This window comes from Bombina bombina, chromosome 5 (genome assembly GCF_027579735.1).
Source record: "Bombina bombina isolate aBomBom1 chromosome 5, aBomBom1.pri, whole genome shotgun sequence".
NCBI classification, from domain to species: Eukaryota; Metazoa; Chordata; class Amphibia; order Anura; family Bombinatoridae; genus Bombina; species Bombina bombina.
The window spans coordinates 288,667,459-288,681,872 of NC_069503.1; the positions used below are offsets into that span (position 1 = coordinate 288,667,459).

The following is a 14,414-nucleotide window of genomic DNA, read 5'->3' on the forward strand; positions in this document are numbered from 1 at the left end:
AAAGCGTGGCTTCTCGGAGTCGGTTATTGATACCTTAAAGGGACAGTCAACCCAAATTTGCAAATAGGTCATTCTTATAAAGTTGCTAACGATATTTAGTTTGCACTGTAGCATATTTTATTATCCTAAATAGTTTATAAGCATTAGCACTTACTTGTTTGTTACTTGCTGTTTAAAATGCCCGCCTGCCCCCTCCCATATTTCGTCATCATGATCCTCAGTTTCTTCAGTGTTCAGCTCTAACTCGGATATTTCTCGCAATTCCACGCTCCCTGTGATTTTGCGCATGCGCATTGCGTTGCTAACACTAGGGGGAAGGAACTCAAAATACTCTCTCATGTTCCGGCACGTCTGATATTTCAGACGTACCAGTGTGCTGCCAGTAATCTGTGAACAGTCTCCGGCAGTGTGTACTAATTGATCTAATAGAGGGTACATAGGAAGCAGCTAAATGATGTCTAGAGCTCTATCTTACATTAGTACATTACTGCAATTATTGCCCACCACCGCATCTGCATGTTTTAAACATTTAGCTGTCAAGAAATAGGGCTGCAACGCATCGCGTAGCAGTTCTCTGGTAACAAAGAATGTGTTGTCTTTTCTGTGTAACAGAGACAGCTGTTTATTGGCAGCTTAGTGTTCTTTCGATAACTGAATAAAATACAATTGCCATTCCTTTGACCTACCCTAGAATCACTGTTAGTAATCACCTCTTCTTGCAATCCTTCATACTTGCGTGACCTCTCTGTTACTACTTTCATTTTTACTAAAAAAAAATGTATAGGCTGTATTGATCTTTATTCCGTTGTATCCTATTTTAGTATAGCCTCTTACTACTGTAAGTCGTTTGTCATGTTCCTTTATTATTTTGTTTTGGTACATTTGGTGCAAAACACATCACCAAGTCTCCCCTGCCTGAAGGATTTCTAAGCTCCCTCTATTCCCTCAATTATCGAAAGAAAACTCCGCTGCCAGTAAACAGCTGTCTCTGTTACACAGAAAATTAACCATTTAGCTGTCAAGACATGTTGTATTATACATTTTGTTGCAAACCAATTCTCCCCTGCCTTCTCTGGTAACAAAGAATGTGTTACGTCTTTTCTGTGTAACAGAGACAGCTGTTTACTGACAGCGGAGTTTTCTTTTCATAATTGAGGGAATAGAGGGAGCTTAGAAATCCTTCAGGCAGGGGAGAATTGGTGATGTGTTTTGCAAAATAATGTATGTGTGTTATTAAATACATACATGTGAAAAGATTAAATATATAATAGATAAGAATAGATGAACTAAGTATACTATTATCACCATCTCTCTCTTCTTCTCTCATACGTCTATAGTTATTTTTTAGGAGATTTATAAATAACTAGTAGAATATGCTGCACACATTTGAGTAACAGAGTCAGTTTCTAATTACTTGTACTCCAGCTGAACTTTGGCGTTTTCTTTGACTTTCTACCTAATGTATGTGAGCTGTGTGCCGTGCACGGCAGAAGTGTATTCATAGACACTAAGAGAATGAAAAGTCCAGACCGGCTCCTTTTGGTGCCAACAAAAATGAGGGCTAGCAGAATGTATTGACCAAAGGCAACACTTTGCTATTCACCCTAATTAGCTCAAATTGCTCCTTCGCACCAGGGATCTGAGCTCAGTGTTTTATTCCCCGAGGCTTTGCAGGAAATGCCTTTTGCTTTACAACTCCTTTATTTTTTTGCTTTAGGACTCTGCTGTCCAGAGCTTATATTAAAATATAGTACATGCTTCAACATACATGACTGTTCTGAAATAAAACTGTTATTTTATATTGCGCACTGCTTCTAATCAGTAACTGTAAGGCATATGTTGAAGCATGTACTATACCATTTACCATTTTATACAGAATAGACAATACAATTCACTGAAATGGTTCTGTAACTTTTATACTGAAATAAATGTATCTAATTATTGCGAAAAAAATAAATATGTGGAGTTATCTGCATAAAACATATTTTTTCAGTAAGATTAATAATGATACTAGCTACTAGATGTAAAATATAGTTGTGTAGATAGACAGCCAGACCGTGTGATCATCATTATCTTCAATAGAAGAATGCAGTGCTTGCACAGTAAAGAGTGTGGCAAACACCCTAGAATTATGACTGACATAATATAAGTATTATATTTTCCCACAATGGAATGCATGAAAATGACAAGCTCGACTTTTTCTGGGATTCATGTGTTGCTTGGTAACCAAGTGAATAAATAGTCCAGGGAAAAACCCACTGGTTTATATATAAAAAGCAACTGATATAGGACAACACATAAATACAAACACATCTACAGTTCTGCACACATGAATCCCAGAAAAAGTCGAGCTTGTAATTTTCATGCATTCCATTGTGGGAAACTATAATACTTATATTATGTCAGTCATAATTCTAGGGTGTTTGCCACACTCTTTACTGTGCAAGCACTGCATTCTTCCCTAGTGCGAAGGAGCAATTTGAGCTAATTAGGGTGAATAGCAAAGTGTTGCCTTTGGTCAATACATTCTGCTAGCCCTCATTTTTGTTGGCACCAAAAGGAGCCGGTCTGGACTTTTCATTCTCTTAGTGTCTATGAATACACTTCTGCCGTGCACGGCACACAGCTCACATACATTAGGTAGAAAGTCAAAGAAAACGCCAAAGTTCAGCTGGAGTACAAGTAATTAGAAACTGACTCTCTGTTACTCAAATGTGTGCAGCATATTCTACTAGTTATTTATAAATCTCCTAAAAAATAACTATAGACGTATGAGAGAAGAAGAGAGAGATGGTGATAATAGTATACTTAGTTCATCTATTCTTATCTATTATATATTTAATCTTTTCACATGTATGTATTTAATAACACACATACATTATTTTGCAAAACACATCACCAATTCTCCCCTGCCTGAAGGATTTCTAAGCTCCCTCTATTCCCTCAATTATGAAAAGAAAACTCCGCTGTCAGTAAACAGCTGTCTCTGTTACACAGAAAAGACGTAACACATTCTTTGTTACCAGAGAAGGCAGGGGAGAATTGGTTTGCAACAAAATGTATAATACAATATGTCTTGACAGCTAAATGGTTAATTTTCTGTGTAACAGAGACAGCTGTTTACTGGCAGCGGAGTTTTCTTTCGATAATTGAGGGAATAGAGGGAGCTTAGAAATCCTTCAGGCAGGGGAGACTTGGTGATGTGTTTTGCACCAAATGTACCAAAACAAAATAATAAAGGAACATGACAAACGACTTACAGTAGTAAGAGGCTATACTAAAATAGGATACAACGGAATAAAGATCAATACAGCCTATACATTTTTTTTTAGTAAAAATGAAAGTAGTAATAGAGAGGTCACGCAAGTATGAAGGATTGCAAGAAGAGGTGATTACTAACAGTGATTCTAGGGTAGGTCAAAGGAATGGCAATTGTATTTTATTCAGTTATCGAAAGAACACTAAGCTGCCAATAAACAGCTGTCTCTGTTACACAGAAAAGACAACACATTCTTTGTTACCAGAGAACTGCTACGCGATGCGTTGCAGCCCTATTTCTTGACAGCTAAATGTTTAAAACATGCAGATGCGGTGGTGGGCAATAATTGCAGTAATGTACTAATGTAAGATAGAGCTCTAGACATCATTTAGCTGCTTCCTATGTACCCTCTATTAGATCAATTAGTACACACTGCCGGAGACTGTTCACAGATTACTGGCAGCACACTGGTACGTCTGAAATATCAGACGTACCGGAACATGAGAGAGTATCTTGAGTTCCTTCCCCCTAGTGTTAGCAACGCAATGCGCATGCGCAAAATCACAGGGAGCGTGGAATTGCGAGAAATATCCGAGTTAGAGCTGAACACTGAAGAAACTGAGGATCATGATGACGAAATATGGGAGGGGGCAGGCGGGCATTTTAAACAGCAAGTAACAAACAAGTAAGTGCTAATGCTTATAAACTATTTAGGATAATAAAATATGCTACAGTGCAAACTAAATATCGTTAGCAACTTTATAAGAATGACCTATTTGCAAATTTGGGTTGACTGTCCCTTTAATACAGGCTAGGAAACCTGTTACCAGAAGAATTTACCATAAGATATGGCGTAAATATTTATATTGGTGCGAATCCAAGAGTTACTCATGGAGTAAGGTTAGGATTCCTAGGATATTGTCTTTTCTACAAGAGGGTTTAGAAAAGGGCTTATCCGCTTGTTCGTTAAAGGGACAGATTTCTGCTCTGTCTATTCTTCTTCACAAGCGTCTGGCAGAAGTTCCAGACGTTCAGGCTTTTTGTCAGGCTTTGGCTAGGATTAAGCCTGTGTTTAAGACTGTTGCTCCGCCGTGGAGCTTAAACTTAGTTCTTAACGTTCTGCAAGGCGTTCCATTTGAACCCCTTCATTCCATTGATATCAAGCTGTTATCTTGGAAAGTTCTGTTTTTGATGGCTATTTCCTCGGCTCGAAAAGTCTCTGAGTTATCTGCCTTACATTGTGATTCTCCTTATCTGATTTTTCATTCAGACAAGGTACTTCTGCGTACTAAACCTGGGTTCTTACCTAAGGTAGTTTCTAACAGGAATATCAATCAAGAGATTGTTGTTCCATCATTGTGTCCTAACCCTTCTTCAAAGAAGGAACGACTTTTGCATAATCTGGACGTAGTCCGTGCCCTGAAGTTCTATTTGCAGGCAACTAAAGATTTTCGTCAAACTTCTTCCCTGTTTGTCGTTTACTCTGGACAGAGGAGAGGTCAAAAGGCTTCGGCTACCTCTCTCTCCTTTTGGCTTTGTAGCATAATACGTTTAGCCTATGAGACTGCTGGACAGCAGCCTCCTGAAAGAATTACAGCTCATTCTACTAGAGCTGTGGCTTCCACCTGGGCCTTTAAAAATGAGGCTTCTGTTGAACAGATTTGCAAGGCTGCGACTTGGTCTTCACTTCACACTTTTTCAAAATTTTACAAATTTGACACTTTTGCTTCTTCGGAGGCTATTTTTGGGAGAAAGGTACTTCAGGCAGTGGTTCCCTCCTTTTAAAGTTCCTGCCTTGTCCCTCCCTTCATCCGTGTACTTTAGCTTTGGTATTGGTATCCCATAAGTAATGGATGACCCGTGGACTGACTACACTTAACAAGAGAAAACATAATTTATGCTTACCTGATAAATTTATTTCTCTTGTAGTGTAGTCAGTCCACGGCCCGCCCTGTCTTTTAAGGCAGATCAAAATTTTAATTAAACTCCAGTCACCACTGCACCCTATGGTTTCTCCTTTCTCGTCTTGTTTCGGTCGAATGACTGGATATGACATGTGAGGGGAGGAGCTATGTAGCAGCTCTGCTTGGGTGATCCTCTTGCAACTTCCTGTTGGGGAAGAGATATAATCCCATAAGTAATGGATGATCCGTGGACTGACTACACTACAAGAGAAATAAATTTATCAGGTAAGCATAAATTATGTTTTTGGTGACAATAAAATTCTTTAAAGTTTCTTGCCACCTTCACTCACAATAAACTGCAAATAACCCTTTACATCCTGCAGCCCACTATTCGCTTTAACCACTATTTACCTCCTTCCTCCTGGACCCCACTGCTATCAATTTCAGCCTCGTTGTGAATATAAACCATAAGCTCATGTTGTTCACTATTGCATTTAAATGGACATGAAACCCCAAATATTTATTTGATGAATTAGACAGAGCATACAATTTCAAACAACTTTCCAATTTACTTCTATTGCCATATTTGCTTCATTCTCTTGGCATTCTTACTTCAAAGAACAGCAATGCATTACTGGGAGCTAGCTGCACCCAGGTGAGCCAATGACAATAGGCAAATACGTGCAGCCACCAATCAGCAGCTAGCACCCAGTAGTGCATTGCTGCTCCTGAGCCTACCAAGGTATGCTTTTCAATAGAGGATACCAAGAGAGTGCAGCAAATGAGATAATATGAGTAAACTGCAAAATTGTTTACATTAATGCTCTTTCTGAATCAGGAACGTTTTGACTTTTCTATCCTGACCCCCGGACCACTATACTCCCTTTACTGCCCAGAACCATTGTACTAAAGGGAACCCCTCCACCGCTCAACACAACCTCCGTTCCCCAAGAGACTACAATGTTAGGTATGATAAATATCTAATGGTTACATTTTATGTGTTTGTCTCCTTTTATTTAGGGAGGCGTTATTCCAGATTCAGCATTACCTGCTTCAGGCAAGTTCACAGATACAGCTTCTAGTGGTGAGTTCATTTTGTCTTAAATTCTTAAACTAAGCTGAGTTATTACAGTAGCTGCTGTTATTGTTATAGCAGCGCCTCAAATAAATGGTTAATTTTTAGCAATTAAAATAGCTTTACTCATTGAAACCATCACTTGTAATTGTAATGTAGTGCCCTAAGTATGTTCTTTTTTGTATACAGAGGGTGAGATAAAATAAACAGATTTGCTATTTCTGGTGGTTTCAGTTCACAAAAACAGTTATTTTAAATGCAAAAATAAACATAAAGTAGCAATTTCCATTACATTTAAAACTCTGTAACCTGATTTAACAAGTCATTGAGAATACATTAAGGAGAAACTAATTTTACAATGCAGGGTCTCTTTAATCTCCTTTTTCTGAGCTCCCATCCTCTGGGCCAACACCTGTGTAATTTCTAACAGTGATTTAATTATTCAAGCGTGCCTATGCAAAGAGACCAAGTGATGTCACACATGCTGTGACCGAGTCTGACATTTATCGTGAGTGTGCATTGTTTCTAAGCCATAAATGGCAGAATTAATATCCAAGCTGATGTAAAGGCACATTTTATCACAAGAAAAACAAATACATGAATCTGTGTAAAAAAGGATAAGATGATCTAAAAAGGTACTTTATGTAATATAAAAACTATACATACATGTAATACTTTTCAACATACTACTTGCATTTCATTTTAAGGGTCTAATCACTTCTGAGTGTGGTACAAGGTTATGTCCCTTTACTGCTTTATCATTTTCTTACAAAAATATTTATAACGTGTTTATAGCAATATAAAACTGTCCAGGATGTAATATTACATTTTTACTATGCTACTAAAGCTGAATATCTGATATGACCTATAATGCATTTTTTTCTTAGTCACAATAACAGACTCGCCATGTGCAAAGAGTACTGGGTAAAGTGTAATAGTTACTAATGCTGTTCACAGCCAAAACATCCATGATAATGCACAAATATGCATTCATTTCCCTGTGATGCACAACATCTTTATTGACCTAACACACACAAATTCATCTGTGTACAAAACAGCCATATGTACATATGCAGTATATAACAACACTACACACATACAACTTTCATGTTACATTTAACATACTATAAGAAATGTAAGATGTTATTATTACCTGTGACTTATATGAAATGTCAGGACTTCATAAAAAGAATGATTTCAAGAAGCAGCACCTAAAGTACTGTGTTATTCTGACTGCTAAGCGTGTGCTTTGTGGTGCCAGTACTCTAGATATAAATCTACTGTAAAAGCACATGTTTTTTTATTTTTTTTATATAGATGGAACTTCTGAGTGGAGTCAAGGCACATATACTGTTCATAACTTTGAGCCAGGCCCAGATGGAGTTCGAAGTGATGATGAATTCTCAACTGACTTTATTCCAAACAAAATAAAGGTAAAGGCATGGATTTCCTAAGTATATTGTAAAATAGCAGCCATATATTCATAGTATATAAGGTATGAATGTTTAGAAAAATATTCATGTTTTATTCTCAACCTTGTACAATTAAGATAAAAGAAATTCAAACGGATCTATACATTGTCACTCATCGTGTAATTCAAAAGTGGCCAACCTTGTCATATGAGTTGATACTTTATTTGCAGTGATAATAGTTTTTTATCATTAAAAGGTAAAATGTGACTGTGCAAACAAACTTCAAATTGCATTATCTGCCTGGGAAAATTAGTTGTATGTGACGGTAGAATAGATTTGAAGGGATATATACTATATGGCCAAAAGTATGTGGACACCTATATGAACATGTTTGACATCCCATTCCAAAACCATGGAGTTGCCCCCACACACATACACACTTTTGCAGCTATAACAGCCACCACTCTACTTGGAAGGCTTTCCACAATATTTTGTAGAGTGGCTGTGGGAATTTTTAGCTATTTAGCCAAAATAGTATTTGTGAGGCACTGATATTGCACTAGAAGGTTTAGCTTGCAAACGGCATTCCAATTAATCCCAAACGTATTCAGTGGGGTTGAGGTCAGGGCTCTGTGCAGGCCACTTCAGTTCCTCCACACCAAACCTCAATGGAATTAAGGGGCCTAGCCCAAACCCTGAAAACCAATCCCAGATCATTATCCCACCTACACCAAACTTTACAGTAAGCCTAGGTAGCGTTCTTCTTGCATCCGCCATGCCCATATTCTTCCATTAGACTGCCAAATAGTGAAGCATATTTCAGCACTCCAGAGAAGACATTTCTATTGTTCCACAGTCCAGTGGTGTCCATGAAACTCTTAACGCACATATCTTGTGCTGATGCTGCTTCCGGAGGCAGTTTGGAACTCTGTAGTGAGTGATGAAACAGACGATAGGTGATTTTTATGTCAGCACTCTACAGTCTCACTCTGTGAGTTTGCATTGTCTACCACTTTGTGTCTAGGCTATTGCTGCTCCTAGGCTGTTCTTCCTGGATAACTTTGAATGCGCACATGGCTGATACGACTTTACGTTGTATGCTACAATTTTGTTTCCTGAACTTTGCTTGCAGTATAGGTGATGCACCACCAACTGAAATTGTGTGCATATTAAACAAATAATCATTTGCAAGACGTCCAGCACTGGCAGCAGGTCACGTGCATGTTAAAATGTATTCTAGCTGCAATAACTCTCAACAAAAGTATTTTTACAAACACAAGCATCTTGAAAAAAATATACAGGTAGCCCACAGTTTACGCCGGGGTTAGGTTCCAGAAGGAATGGTTGTAAATCGTAAACCAGTGTAAATTGAACCCCAGTTTATAATGTAAGTCAATGGGAAGTGAGGGAGATAGGTTCCAGGCCCCTCTCAAAATTGTCATAAGTAACACCTAATACATTATTTTTAAAGCTTTGAAATGAAGACTTTAAATGCTAAACAGCATTATAAAACTAATTTAAAAAATCACACATCACAGAATATATAATTAAACTAAGTTAAATGAACAAAAACATTTGCTAAACAGCATTATAAACCTAATAAATTAATCACAACACAGACTTCACTTACATTTTTCTGCAAACAGTTCTTTTTATGCATTCCAATCTGGACTGATTTATAGACAGGAAGATCTTGTTCCTTTGAAATCTGCTTGATAGCGCAGGTCTGGTTAAACTGATTAATTTTAGCTTGCTTGGCTTTGCTGCAACACAAGCTGACAGCTCCACCTACTGGCTATTTTAATAAATGCACTGCTTCTCAATGCTTTTCAATAGCAGTCACATGACTGGAAAAAAAGGTTGTTATTCTGAAACGGTGTAAATTGAACCGTTGTAAAACGAGGGCCACCTGTATTCTAATTGCATTTGGCATGTACTTTCTTTCATACAGGTGGTGAGAGTCCATTATCCATTACTCTTGGGAATTCTCTACCACTAGGAGGAGGCAAAGATTTCCAAACCCAAAGAGCCACTTCACACATACCTCAGTCTTTACTTTGCCTCCACTGGAGGTGGTTGAAGAATAAAGATGTGCATTTGATTCTTCAGAGAAAGGGGTTTCTCCAACATAGGTGTGTCCGGTCCACGGCGTCATCCTTACTTGTGGGATATTCTCTTCCCCAACAGGAAATGGCAAAGAGCCCAGCAAAGCTGGTCACATGATCCCTCCTAGGCTCCGCCTACCCCAGTCATTCTCTTTGCCGTTGTACAGGCAACATCTCCACGGAGATGGCTTAGAGTTTTTTAGTGTTTAACTGTAGTTTTTATTATTCAATCAAGAGTTTGTTATTTTAAAATAGTGCTGGTATGTACTATTTACTCAGAAACAGAAAAGAGATGAAGATTTCTGTTTGTATGAGGAAAATGATTTTAGCAACCGTTACTAAAATCCATGGCTGTTCCACACAGGACTGTTGAGAGGAATTAACTTCAGTTGGGGGAACAGTGAGCAGTCTCTTGCTGCTTGAGGTATGACACATTCTAACAAGACGATGTAATGCTGGAAGCTGTCATTTTCCCTATGGGATCCGGTAAGCCATGTTTATTAAGATTGTAAATAAGGGCTTCACAAGGGCTTATTAAGACTGTAGACTTTTTCTGGGCTAAATCGATTCATTATTAACACATATTTAGCCTTGAGGAATCATTTAATCTGGGTATTTTGATAAGATTATATCGGCAGGCACTTTTTTAGACACCTTTCTCTTTAGGGGCTTTCCCAAATCATAGGCAGAGCCTCATTTTTGCGCCGGTGTTGCGCACTTGTTTTTGAGAGGCATGACATGCAGTCGCATGTGTGAGGAGCTCTGATACATAGAAAAGACTTTCTGAAGGCGTCATTTGGTATCGTATTCCCCTTTGGGCTTGGTTGGGTCTCAGCAAAGCAGATACCAGGGACTGTAAAGGGGTTAAAGTTAAAAACGGCTCCGGTTCCGTTATTTTAAGGGTTAAAGCTTCCAAATTTGGTGTGCAATACTTTTAAGGCTTTAAGACACTGTGGTGAAATTTTGGTGAATTTTGAACAATTCCTTCATATTTTTTCGCAATTGCAGTATTAAAGTGTGTTCAGTTTAAAATTTAAAGTGACAGTAACGGTTTTATTTTAAAACGTTTTTTGTACTTTGTTATCAAGTTTATGCCTGTTTAACATGTCTGAACTACCAGATAGACTGTGTTCTGAATGTGGGGAAGCCAGAGTTCCTTCTCATTTAAATAAATGTGATTTATGTGACAATGACAATGATGCCCAAGATGATTCCTCAAGTGAGGGGAGTAAGCATGGTACTGCATCATTCCCTCCTTCGTCTACACGAGTCTTGCCCACTCAGGAGGCCCCTAGTACATCTAGCGCGCCAATACTCCTTACTATGCAACAATTAACGGCTGTAATGGATAATTCTGTCAAAAACATTTTAGCCAAAATGCACACTTATCAGCGTAAGCGCGACTGCTCTGTTTTAGATACTGAAGAGCATGACGACGCTGATAATAAAGGTTCTGAAGGGCCCCTAAACCAGTCTGATGGGGCCAGGGAGGTTTTGTCTGAGGGAGAAATTACTGATTCAGGGAACATTTCTCAACAAGCTGAACCTGATGTGATTACGTTTAAATTTAAGTTGGAACATCTCCGCATCCTGCTTAAGGAGGTATTATCCACTCTGGATGATTGTGACAAGTTGGTCATCCCAGAGAAACTATGTAAAATGGACAAGTTCCTAGAGGTCCCGGGGCTCCCAGAAGCTTTTCCTATACCCAAGCGGGTGGCGGACATTGTAAATAAATAATGGGAAAGGCCCGGTATTCCTTTCGTCCCTCCCCCCATATTTAAAAAATTGTTTCCTATGGTCGACCCCAGAAAGGACTTATGGCAGACAGTCCCCAAGGTCGAGGGAGCGGTTTCCACTTTAAACAAACGCACCACTATACCCATAGAAGATAGTTGTGCTTTCAAAGATCCTATGGATAAAAAATTAGAAGGTTTACTTAAAAAGATGTTTGTTCAGCAGGGTTACCTTCTACAACCAATTTCATGCATTGTCCCTGTCGCTACAGCCGCATGTTTCTGGTTTGATGAGCTGGTAAAGGCGGTCGATAGTGATTCTCCTCCTTATGAGGAGATTATGGACAGAATCAATGCTCTCAAATTGGCTAATTCTTTCACCCTAGACGCCACTTTGCAATTGGCTAGGTTAGCGGCTAAGAATTCTGGGTTTGCTATTGTGGCGCGCAGAGCGCTTTGGTTGAAATCTTGGTCAGCTGATGCGTCTTCCAAGAACAAGCTACTTAACATTCCTTTCAAGGGGAAAACGCTGTTTGGCCCTGACTTGAAAGAGATTATCTCTGATATCACTGGGGGTAAGGGCCACGCCCTTCCTCAGGATCGGCCTTTCAAGGCCAAAAATAAACCTAATTTTCGTCCCTTTCGTAGAAACGGACCAGCCCAAAGTGCTACGTCCTCTAAGCAAGAGGGTAATACTTCTCAAGCCAAGCCAGCTTGGAGACCAATGCAAGGCTGGAACAAGGGAAAGCAGGCCAAGAAACCTGCCACTGCTACCAAGACAGCATGAAATGTTAGCCCCCGATCCGGGACCGGATCTGGTGGGGGGCAGACTCTCTCTCTTCGCTCGGGCTTGGGCAAGAGATGTTCTGGATCCTTGGGCGCTAGAAATAGTCTCCCAAGGTTATCTTCTGGAATTCAAGGGGCTTCCCCCAAGGGGGAGGTTCCACAGGTCTCAGTTGTCTTCAGACCACATAAAAAGACAGGCATTCTTACGTTGTGTAGAAGACCTGTTAAAAATGGGAGTGATTCATCCTGTTCCATTAGGAGAACAAGGGATGGGGTTCTACTCCAATCTGTTCATAGTTCCCAAAAAAGAGGGAACGTTCAGACCAATCTTAGATCTCAAGATCTTAAACAAGTTTCTCAAGGTTCCATCGTTCAAAATGGAAACCATTCGAACAATTCTTCCTTCCATCCAGGAAGGTCAATTCATGACCACGGTGGATTTAAAGGATGCGTATCTACATATTCCTATCCACAAGGAACATCATCGGTTCCTAAGGTTCGCATTCCTGGACAAGCATTACCAGTTCGTGGCGCTTCCTTTCGGATTAGCCACTGCTCCAAGGATTTTCACAAAGGTACTAGGGTCCCTTCTAGCTGTGCTAAGACCAAGGGGCATTGCTGTAGTACCTTACTTGGACGACATTCTGATTCAAGCGTCGTCCCTTCCTCAAGCAAAGGCTCACACGGACATCGTCCTGGCCTTTCTCAGATCTCACGGATGGAAAGTGAACGTGGAAAAGAGTTCTCTATCTCCGTCAACAAGGGTTCCCTTCTTGGGGACAATAATAGACTCCTTAGAAATGAGGATTTTTCTGACAGAGGCCAGAAAAACAAAACTTCTAGACTCTTGTCGGATACTTCATTCCGTTCCTCTTCCTTCCATAGCGCAGTGCATGGAAGTGATAGGTTTGATGGTAGCGGCAATGGACATAGTTCCTTTTGCGCGCATTCATCTAAGACCATTACAACTGTGCATGCTCAGTCAGTGGAATGGGGACTATACAAACTTGTCTCCGAGGATACAAGTAAATCAGAGGACCAGAGACTCACTCCGTTGGTGGCTGTCCCTGGACAACCTGTCACAAGGGATGACCTTCCGCAGACCAGAGTGGGTCATTGTCACGACCGACGCCAGTCTGATGGGCTGGGGCGCGGTCTGGGGATCCCTGAAAGCTCAGGGTCTTTGGTCTCGGGAAGAATCTCTTCTACCGATAAATATTCTGGAACTGAGAGCGATATTCAATGCTCTCAAGGCTTGGCCTCAGCTAGCGAGGGCCAAGTTCATACGGTTTCAATCAGACAACATGACAACTGTTGCGTACATCAACCATCAGGGGGGAACAAGGAGTTCCCTGGCGATGGAAGAAGTGACCAAAATCATTCTATGGGCGGAGTCTCACTCCTGCCACCTGTCTGCTATCCACATCCCAGGAGTGGAAAATTGGGAAGCGGATTTTCTGAGTCGTCAGACATTGCATCCGGGGGAGTGGGAACTCCATCCGGAAATCTTTGCCCAAGTCACTCAACTGTGGGGCATTCCAGACATGGATCTGATGGCCTCTCGTCAGAACTTCAAAGTTCCTTGCTACGGGTCCAGATCCAGGGATCCCAAGGCGGCTCTAGTGGATGCACTAGTAGCACCTTGGACCTTCAAACTAGCTTATGTATTCCCGCCGTTTCCTCTCATCCCCAGGCTGGTAGCCAGGATCAATCAGGAAAGGGCGTCGGTGATCTTGATAGCTCCTGCGTGGCCACGCAGGACTTGGTATGCAGATCTGGTGAATATGTCATCGGCTCCACCATGGAAGCTACCTTTGAAACGAGACCTTCTTGTTCAAGGTCCGTTCGAACATCCGAATCTGGTCTCACTCCAGCTGACTGCTTGGAGATTGAACGCTTGATCTTATCGAAGCGAGGGTTCTCAGATTCTGTTATCGATACTCTTGTTCAGGCCAGAAAGCCTGTAACTAGAAAGATTTACCACAAAAATTGGAAAAAGGATTATCTGCAAGTTCCCTGAAGGGACAGATTTCTGCCTTGTCTGTGTTACTTCACAAAAAGCTGGCAGCTGTGCCAGATGTTCAAGCCTTTGTTCAGGCTCTGGTTAGAATCAAGCCTGTTTACAAACCTTTGACTC

General features: G+C 40.3%; 1 protein-coding gene across 1 annotated transcript in view; it reads left to right on the forward strand.

The window, feature by feature from the left end:
* AKAP9 (A-kinase anchoring protein 9) overlaps positions 1–14,414 on the forward strand; it is an 894,005-nt gene that overhangs the window by 716,446 nt on the left and 163,145 nt on the right. The window contains exons 34-35 of the mRNA XM_053715709.1: positions 6,184–6,247; positions 7,556–7,671. Of these exons, the coding sequence (XP_053571684.1) occupies positions 6,184–6,247; positions 7,556–7,671 (180 nt within the window). The remainder of the gene's footprint in view (positions 1–6,183; positions 6,248–7,555; positions 7,672–14,414) is intronic.